General features: G+C 44.1%; 1 protein-coding gene across 1 annotated transcript; it reads left to right on the top strand.

Moving 5' to 3' along the window:
* Positions 1-391: 391 nt before the first annotated feature.
* LOC101992462 (peptidyl-prolyl cis-trans isomerase A-like) lies at positions 392-928 on the top strand. Its single transcript, XM_005346958.2, has one exon. The coding sequence runs from the start codon at positions 434-436 to the stop codon at positions 926-928; it is 495 nt and encodes a 164-aa protein (XP_005347015.1). The 5' UTR covers positions 392-433.
* The last annotated feature ends 9,611 nt before the right edge of the window (positions 929-10,539 follow it).

The following is a 10,539-nucleotide window of genomic DNA, read 5'->3' as shown; positions in this document are numbered from 1 at the left end:
GGCTTTCCAGGGAGCCCCTCAGTCACATTCCATCTTGTTGAGAGAGACACCTGGGGACAGTGCCACAGCACAAGGAAGAGCAGGTGACAGGTTCACGGGCAGTGTCTGTGCTCAGGGGAAGATACTGAGTCACAGACAGATGGTCCCTAAGAGCACTTAAAGCTTGACTTGCTCTCACCATGAGGCCAATTACATACATCAGAGTCCGAAGCTGGGAACGGACAGCCAGAGGAACCATGGCAGTGTGGTCAGACTCTTCTAGGGGGAAGTTCCCGAGCGTGCTATAAAACTTACTTTGTTCTATTTCCTCACCAATAGCATAAGCAGACTTATGCACACCACCCTTCCCAGCCAGGCCTGGTTATTAGTCTAAAGAAATCAGATTTGGCCGCTTTGCAGACGCCGCTGTCCCCTTTCGCCTCTCGCTGCAGCCATGGTCAACCCCACCGTGTTCTTCGACATCTCGGCCGATGGCGAGCCCTTGGGCCGCGTCTCCTTCGAGCTGTTTGCAGACAAAGTTCCAAAGACAGCAGAAAACTTTCGTGCTCTGAGCACTGGAGAGAAAGGATTTGGATATAAGGGTTCTTCCTTTCACAGGATTATTCCAGGATTCATGTGCCAGGGTGGTGACTTCACACGCCATAATGGCACTGGCGGCAGATCCATCTACGGAGAAAAATTTGAGGATGAGAACTTCATCCTGAAGCATACAGGTCCTGGCATCTTGTCCATGGCAAATGCTGGACCAAACACAAACGGTTCCCAGTTTTTTATCTGCAACACCAAGACTGAGTGGCTGGATGGCAAACACGTGGTCTTTGGGAAGGTGAAAGAAGGCATGAACATTGTGGAAGCCATGGAGCGTTTTGGGTCCAGGAATGGCAAGACCAGCAAGAAGATCACCATTTCCGACTGTGGACAACTCTAATTCTTTTGACTTGTGGGCTTCTTACCCACCAGACCATTCCTTCTGTAGCTCAGGAGAGCACCCCAGCCCCATCTGCTCGCAGTACCCTGTAATCTCTGCTCTCACTGAAGTTCTTTGGGTTCCATATTTTCCTCATTCCCCTTCAAGTCTAGCTGGATTGCAGAGTTAAGTTTATGATTATGAATAAAAACTAAGTAAGAAAAAAAACAAAAAAAAAAAAAAGAAATCAGATTTGCCAAAGTCTCAGTCTTCCACCAACACAAAAGTCACTCATGGCACTGCCAGCACTGTACTGATGAGCAACACTACTGAAGCCAGAAAATCAGCTTGTTTATCTGAGACAGGATTTCTCTGTAGTTTTGGAGCCTGTGCCGGAACTTGCTCTTGTAGACCAGGCTGGCCTTGAACTCACAGAGAACCACCTGCCTTTGCCTCCAGAGTGCTGGGTTTAAAGGCATGCGCCACCACCACCACCCGGCCAGAAAATGATTCTTGAGGTACCCTTTGTGGCAGTCTATCCCCAAAGTTTGAAAGTGTTCATGGGGTCTTCAAGTAATGTGGTGAGCATGTTAGCGGCACCCCGAATTTTGTTGACAGAAAAATGCTGCCTGGGATGATCGTGGAGTCCCGTGGACAGCAGCACTGACATCTGGAGCGAAGGCTAGGCCTCCCATTTCCACCTTCAGAGTCAACCAAATAAGCCACCTTGTGTGGAGTTCTGCCTGCAGGGTGAGTAGCTGGTGGTCTTGCCTGAGGTTGTCTGGAGAAAACTAGGCCGGAAGGTAAACTTTGGTGCTAGGCACCCACTCTGCAGATCGCCAATTCTTTGTTTCTTCCGGGGGGGATGGAATGGCATTAGACTTACTCCGCAAATTTTAAGTTTCTGAGGATGTATAAAATCCATAGGTGGGGAATCAGTGTGCGGCCTCTAACTATGGAGTACTCCCAGGCAAGGAGCACTTCACAAGACTGCCTGGGAGATTTAGATGAAGCCCTGTCCTTTCTGCTGCCCACTTTTCGCTGTGCTGATATATTTCTCGCTGCAGTGAATGGTTCAGTCAGTTCTGATGCCACCACTATTTTCCAGAAACAATAGCGATAGCTGAACACCGCAGCTACGACCTACCCACTGTCCACTCTCCGCCTGCCTCTAGGCCATGCAAGCATCACCTCACCCACATACATGAACTGGAAGCAGACTGCCCTCTGTACAGGGGTAACTGAGAAACCTGGCACTATTACAATGTAAGTGACAACAGGAAGAGTGTGCTTCAAAGCATTGGCAACAGTCTGGTGTGTCATCTGGGGAATGTCAGTCAAGAATGGGAGTGATCTTTCAGATGGCAGACATAAAAAAGCCTCATCCGTTCCTCACACCTGCCAGCCTTCCACCAGCCCGTCCTACCAGGGTCCTCTCACCAAAGCTTTCCCTAGTGTCAAATCACCTGACAGGTTGCATGCCGGGTCTGCTCAGGGGACCTGTGGACAAACCCAGACGGTGAAAAACCCTGAAGCAGAACAAATAGGCAGAAGAAAGAGCTCATCAGCTGAACAGCCAGTTCTGCCCCCTGGGAGGTGTGTGGCCTGGGCGTGCGGCTTAACTCTGGAAACACTCGTAAAAATAGTTCCGCGAGACAGCATCCGCAGTCTCCCTGGCGATGGAGACGGTAAATATTCAGTCTCTGCATTTGCTAGTTCTTAGTATCTGCTCTCTCTGTTATTCTGGAACGCATATTTACTTGTTCAAACCTGAAGCCAAGGTAATGCACAATCTAAATGCGGTGCCTCATTCCACCTCCTGCGTACGCTGTTGGTCTGCAGTGGATCCGCGCCATCGCTCATTTCCAGTGCTAGAGTCCAGGGAGGAGATGGGTTTTCAGGGCCCTGGAGTGGAAGCCTACCTTCCGGCCCCGCAATCTCTGGTTTGGGCTTTGTTGAAATGCATAGAGGGGAACTTTAAAAGGCCAACAGTTAGGTTCACAAACCTAGTTCCTCTAATCCCACGGTATCTGGCACTGGCCTTTCCTTGGGTCTCCTCTCTGGCAGACAGGCCGGTTCTATTGCCACAGTCTTCCTGCCTGCAGACTTAGACAGAATGTTCCCCATGGCTGAGGCCCAGTAAGTCTCCACTCTTTTACCAGGAAACCTGCCCTGTCTACTTGCTTTAGACTCAGCTTGAAGGAGTTCCTAGGCTGCCTTGGGAGGGATTTTAGAAAGGGGGGGGAGAGGAAAGAGAGAAAAAGGAGAAAGAAAGGAAGGAAGGAAGGAAGGAAGGAAGGAAGGAAGGAAGGAAGGAAGGAAAAGAAAGAAAGAAAGGAAGGAAGGAAGGAAGGAAGGAAGGAAGGAAGGAAGAAAGGAAAAGAAAGAAAGAAAGAAAGAAAGAAAGAAACAAGGAAAGAAAAGTTAGTTAACTGCCAACAAAGCTTGCAGGACCCTCAGGAATTCCTATGGGAAGCTAATTGGAAAGCCGTTTGCTCCCTTTAATGACCTCCGCCTACCTCCGCCCCCCAGCCTTATCCAGAGCAGCCACCCTATCTGTAAATGGCGACCATGGAAAATGTACACTGGCAACTTGGTGTGAAAGATAGGCAAGGCTCCTAAAAAATCTTCTCGGGGGGCTTATCACCTTCTTCTGGCTCCACAGCAGGCTCAGGCTTGGGACTGGAGGAAACGGTCTGTCTGTGAGCCTAGACAGGGTCTCATCAACAACTGATAAGGCTGCTGTGAACAAGCAGGCCCTGCCGGCTCACTTGCCTCTCGCTCGCTCTGGGCCTAAACACCAGACGTGTTTGTAGGAAATGCACAGGGCCCATGGCCTCAAGGCAGGTCTATAGAATAACTGAGTCCAGGTGGCCATGCCACACCTGGGAGAAGAGTAACTGGAAACCAGCTTAGGGTACACATGTAGCTGACCAGCTGAGCACCTCTGATGCTGGTAACTCTGGTTTGCCAAACAAAACCATCATAAAAAGGTCGAATCTATTTAATTTCAAAGTAATCAGAATCTCCTACCATCGTTTCTCCAATGTCAATGGATCTAAATGCTATAACTTCTATATACCAAGTTTTATGGTACTTCTACATGAAACCGTGTCATTTAAAGGACAGTAGTGAGAAGAAATCATATTTTATAGCTCAACTCTGCATCCCAACTACATGGATTGTTGGATAAATTGCGTTCCCAAGGAACATGCAACTTAAAAAATTTCCCTGACCAACTAACTCTTAAGGCACAAGAGACTCATAGGAAGAAAAACCCCAATAGAACATTGTGCAAGCATCTTCCATTTTGTTGAAAAAACACAGTGTTTAGCCTGTTGAGTGGCAAGCACAACCAGGCCCTTCCTAGTTAGTGTTCTGAATTCCGCGGAACAAATGTGTGCTGCAGATGGCACCAGAAAGACCAGCAGTGCTAAGAACTGTGACGTCAGGGGCACAGAGGCTCCGATAAAAGTCCAGACTTATAATCTTGGGGAAAGCCTGAAGCAAGTGTACTGGGAAAGTCTGTGTGTGTGAGAGAGAGAAAGAGAGAGACAGACAGAGAGACAGAGAGAATATGTATGTGTGTGTGTGTTAGAGAGAGAGAGAGAGAGAGAGAGAGAGAGAGAGAGAGAGTCAGAGACAGAGACAGACTCTTATTTGTTACTCAGAAGGAGGGCATTGGACACAGGAAGGACTGGAAGGGAAGAGTCAGCCTTAGGGAACTGGGAAGCAACAGGGCATAGACAGAGTTGGTGCTCAACAGGCTCTGGCTGCGGGCTGAATCTTGAGAAACCAAATACACACCCTTCTCCTCCTTTTACAAATGGAAAGACCCTGTGCTACACGGGATTCTTCTCCAGTGGAGCTCCTCTGCCTCAGATTCTGCCTTAGGCTTCCCTTAATGTCTGGGGTCAAACTGATTTTCCTTTTCTGAATCTTGACAGAATTAGGCAAGAGAGAAGGTAAAGGATGCAAGAGCCAAGTACAAGAGGAGAGAACTATCTGTTCTTATGAGTTTGCTGATACAAAGTAAATAAACTCGTTATACAAAGGCAGAAACCAGAATTAAGCAGAAGAAATGAGACTCAGGTATTCAGAACCAGGCAGTATTGATACATCCATGACTCTTCTTCCATTACTGTGTGTGTTGTGTGTTTCTGTGTGTGCATCATTTAAGTAGACGGCAAAGTCTGCTGTGGTGCTATTATGTTTTGTTGTATTGCATGTGACAAACGTTGCAGATAGTGATTAGAGTAACAAAAGGCCACGGGTGACTAAAGACGCCGCATTACAAACTTTGTTTTGCCTGCCATCACGATTCACATTGCCATACCTGTCCATGAATCTATCTCTTAATGGTTACCTGTCATCCTGCCTGTGAATTAAAGCTATCATTTCTTAATGGCTACTTAGCATTTCACTGGGCAGAGCTGCCATTCTTTATTTGACCAAGCTAGAAATGTAGTTTAAATAGAGTTGTGACAAAAATCTCTCACATTGGAAGATGAACAATTACTAGAAGTGGTCTTTTCTGTATTAAAGGGTAAGCATATTTAATAAAAAATAAAAACATAAAAAAGTTTTGTATTTATTCTTTGACAATTGCATATATGTATACAATATATTTTGATGATATCTAGCCCCAACCATCCTAATACTCTTAAAATCTATAGAAAACCTTCTACTCCACCTTCCTTTTCTTTCTTTCTATTTTTTTGTAAGCAGTTGAGTTGGTGTGAGGCCATCCGCCAAAGCATGAGCACAGAGGCTGGGTGAGCACACTTTAAGACTGTTGGTGTCACTGCTGACTGTGGTCTCCCAGTCCTGGGTTCTCTCTGGAGGAGATGAAAATCGAGTTGGCCAAAGGCACTGGGGATGCAATCTTTCTCATCATCTTTGCTCATCTGATGACATTAGTAGATGTCATCATACGAATTCATACTAATTCCCTTCTTGATTGTTGGATAACTTTGAAATAATTTCATTTAATTTTAGCCTTTAGCTATCCTTTGTGCAGAGGTAGGTTTGCTTGTTACCTTGTTTGGACAACTATTACAAAAAAGCGTAGATGTCTTATAGGCAGCAAAGAAATACAAAATCTGGTGTAAATCATGAACCGGCTTGTGGATGGCTGTCAGCTTGCTGTGTCCACACACACTAGAGACAAGAGAAATGCTTTTTTTCATGTCTTCTCAGAAAAGCCTGAATCCTAGCCTGAAGGGTTCACATTCAGGATCCATTTGCCTCCCAAAGCTTCATCACCCTGGACACTCAGGATTCAGCTTATAAATTTGGGTGACATGAACATTTACTCCACAGCCCAAACTCACGTATTTCCACAAGATGTTCATTTTTAGAAAAGTGTAGGATTTAAGGCATAAAATTATTAAAGATTACAATTTTTCCCGTTTTTATTTTCCTTTGAGCTAATTTTTCTCATTCACTCTTCCTCCTCTCTCTCTCTCTCTCTCTCTCTCTCTCTCTCTCTCTCTCCCTCCCTCCGTCTCTCTCTGTCTCTCTGTCTCTGTTTCTCTCTCTCTTCTGTCTGTCTTTCTTTTGTTATAACATTCTAAATATCTATGTAATGAATCAGTTCATCATTCCTTTATGATTTGTGCATATGATTTCTGAAAGAAACAGCCTTTTCCCACCCTAGTATTAAAAGGTGCGCTCAAATATTTCTTTTACATTTTCTAGCAGTTTGAATCTCAAAGTTACCTGAAACTTACTTTGGTAGGTTTTTTTGAACTACAGTTCCATTTTTCTAAATGAATTTACTATCTACTTCAATATTATTTATTGAACAATCTATTTATGATCCAATGTTCTTAATGTCACTTTTATCAAAGTTTTTGTATATGTGCTTTTTATCTTGATATTCCATTCCAGTGATTGGTGTATTACACTAATAATAACTTTACAGAGTATCTTAACTGGGTGACTTCTCTCTTATTATTCCTTTTTACATGATCTTAATTGCTCTTCTTTGTTGACACCTCTGATGACTTTTCTTTTTTCTCTCTTTTTCTATTCTCTCTCTCTCTCTCTCTCTCTCTCTCTCTCTCTCTCTCTCCCTCTCTCTCTTTTTTGGTTTTTTAAGATAAGGTTTCTTTGTAGCTTTGAAGCCTGTCCCAAACTAGCTCTTGTAGAGCAGGCTGACCTCAAACTCACAGAGATCTACTACCTCTGCCTCCCGAGTGCTGGGATTAAAGGCATGTGCCACCACCACCCAGTTCTGAAGATGTTTCAATATTGTTCATGAGGATCTCAAAAAATAATGCCATTGGAATTGTACCACATTTTCTTAGTTACTGCTCTAGTGCTGTGAGGAGATACCTTGACCAAGGCAGCTTATAAAAGAAAGCATTAATTGGGAGGTTGCTTACAGCTTCGGGTATTAGTCCATGGTCATCATGGTAGGAAGCATGATTGCAGGCAGGTAGGCATGGCACTGGAGCAGTAACTGACAGCTGACACCTGATCCACAAGTCAGAGGCAGAGAGAGAATGAGAAGACTAGGTCTGGCTGTGGTTTTTTGGAACCTTAAACCCCACCCATAGTAACACCTCTTCCAGCAAGGCCTTAAGACTTCCTAAGTGGTCCACAAACTGGAAACCAAATATTCAAGCCTGTTGTAAAGAGAGCAGTGGGCTGCGTTTCCACCGCCCAGCTTCCAGCTGCCTGGCTAGCTAATACCCCGAAATAACAACACACAAATTGTATTCATTTAAACACTGCCTAGCCCATTAGTTCTAGCCTCTTATTGTCTAACTCTCATGTCTGGATTCAACCCAGTTCTAATAGTAGGTCACCATGAGCTCGTGGCTTACGGGGAAAGATTCAGCATGTCTCACCTGGCAGCTTCATGGCGGGCTCTCTTTCTCTGCCTTCTTTCTCCCAGCATTCTGTTCTCTTTTCCCCTCCTATCTAAGTTCTGCCCTATCAAAAGGCCTAGGCAGTTTCATTTGACCAATGAAAGCAACACATAGAAAGAAGACCCTCCTACACCACAAGTATATGAATTTACTGGGACCATTCTCATTCAAATTACCACAAATAATATATATTATAATATTATAAAATAATATATATTTTAACAAATAAAATAAAGATCTGGCTTCTTGAGTCCTGAGATCCATGTAAGAACATGGTTGATATTTCCAGGGACCTGAACTCACGCAGTCTTGGCATTATATTTCTTCATAAAATGTTGGGATTTACTACACACAGGTGTACCCCAATTCTTACCACATTATTTCTCCTATGTGTTTCATGTCTTAGCCTGCCACCGCTCCCAGTATATTGTCTAACTCATTGCTACTGGTAAATAAGAAAGGTATTGGCTTGCTTCCCTGGTATCTTCAGATCTGGCGCTGATTTCAATAGCTTCTCAGTAAGTCCATGGATTTCCCAAGCAAGGTTTCTTGTAGTGTTTCCAGTCAGTTAAGCTGGAACTGTGTTCTCCAGAAACCATTCTTCCATGTTGTCCTGAGATGAATATGGACAGCAATTGGGAACAGAAACGAGGCAATGGCCACTGCCCTGTGAAGGCAGGAAGACATGGCTCCCATCAGGCAATGAGGCAATCAGAAACGAGGCAATGGCCACTGCCCTGTGAAGGCAGGAAGACATGGCTCCCATCAGGTCCACAGACACTTAAGCAGTAGCTCTTGAGAGACACCCTGCTTGCCTGTGAACCTCTGTGGAGCCTATGCTTCACCTGAGGGATGGAAGTACTTGGCTCCTCAGATTGACAAGTTGGTGATTCTTCCATCCTTCAACTTGTGTCTTGAGCTTTTATATGCCCAGATCTTTCCAGAGCTGTGCACAGGTTAATTCCTCTGTTGTAACTCTCATCTTATAACTCAGTGGTTCTACTCCTCTCATTGAATGTGAGCTCATATACCATTTTAAAGACAAATCCTTTTAAAGGAAGCTGAGGATATGGATAAGGGGTTATAAGCACCTGCTTTTTTTTCCCCAGAGGACCTGGGTTTGGTACTCAGAACCCCCATGGTGGTTCACAAACGTCTGTAATTCCAGTTCCATGAAATATGATATCCACTGCTGGCCTCCCAAGATCTTACAGAAACATGGTACACTTATATACATGCAGGTATAATATTGATACATATAAAATAAAATGAATACATCTGTAAACGTAATTTTGGAATCTAGAACATAAACAAAGATCATATAGATATCAGGTGAGTACAGGACACCCAATTAAATCTGAACTTCAGAGCAACAAGTTCAGTTTTAGCTTTCATATGTCCCAGTGTTGATTTTGATATACCACAATTTGTTCACTATTTTTTAAAGGAACATTTACAGAATGGTAAAATACCCAAGTCACCTGACACAGTCCTAGCTCAGAAAAGACAAGTTTGAGTAAAACAAATCTGTTGTTGGGGGTTTTCTGTCCTGCCACCAGGTCCCAGAGCCAATTAGCCCCAAAGAAATCACACAGAGGTCTATATTAATGATAAACAGATTGGCCTATTAGCTCAGGCTTCTTATTAACTCTTATAATGTAGATATTATCCCATTATTCTAGTATATGTTAACCACATGGCTCGAAACCTTTTTCAGTGGGGCAGATCACATCTTCCTTCTTCTGTGGTTGGGACAGGACTGTGGAGGAATGGGCTTCCTCCTTCCCAGAATTCTCCTGTTCTCATTGACCTGCCTCTACTTCCTGTCTGATTGTCCTATCTATTCTTCCTGCCTGGCTATTGGCCAATCAGCATTTATTTAAAACATAATTGGCAGAATATAGAAAATTGTCGCACACCACAAATCTCCTTCTAGAGTCTGTTAGTGCTATTTTGTCCTACATTTTATCCTTCTCATATTCCCGTTTCTTCTATTTAAAATGGCTACCAAGACAGGAATGGTGCATGCATGCAATCTGAGTACTTTTGGGAGAAGGAGTAAGGAAAGAGGATCTTGAGTTACAGGCCTGCCTGGGCTTCACAGTGGGTTCAAGATCAGCTTGGGAAATCTCAAGAATAATTGACAAATAAATAGCCCTAACCATAGTGATGAAGCCAAATACTGTCCATTACCTAAGCTGCACAGAAGTCTGAGTGCTGAGGGCATAAGGTCCATGTTAATGAACCAACAATAGATATTAGAAAAGGCATCCTTAAATGAAATTCGGAAGGCAAGGTTGTTCTTAGCATTTGATGAGATGTGTGACCAAGGTCTCATGAGAATCAACCTTACCCGGCTCCTTGGAGCAGTGTTCAGGTTTTGCCCAGTCAGTAGTTGTGGCAACTTTACAGATTCAACTCTGTCAAATAAAGAGAATCAGCCATATAATACATAAATTGCGACTAGATTTTAAGCAGTATTCTTATTAAAGATGTCTTCCTTTCTTTTGGCATGGAGAACTCTAGAAGACGTCAGCTTCAACCTCCAGCCTCTTCCTTGGCTCACCTTTTTTCATTCCATCCTACCCACTCTTCTATAATCCAGGACTGAAGAAATTCTCTAGAAACCCACCAGAAAATTCACACGATCCTCTCTTTCTCAGCAGCCTTCTCTCAACCCACGTGCTGTGGTTCTCAACCAAATAGCCCACTGAGGCTATGCACAAGACAAGAGGCTCTACCCTGACAAATACG

Source organism: Microtus ochrogaster, chromosome 5, assembly GCF_000317375.1.
Source record: "Microtus ochrogaster isolate Prairie Vole_2 chromosome 5, MicOch1.0, whole genome shotgun sequence".
NCBI lineage: Eukaryota > Metazoa > Chordata > Mammalia > Rodentia > Cricetidae > Microtus > Microtus ochrogaster.
The sequence above is the reverse complement of the archived record's forward strand: the minus strand, read 5'-3'. Positions and strand labels throughout refer to the sequence as shown.

Excerpts from the sequence above, each read along its gene's own strand:
- LOC101992462 (XM_005346958.2), top strand. The coding sequence starts at position 434 with ATGGTCAACCCCACCGTGTTCTTCGACATCTCGGCCGATGGCGAGCCC.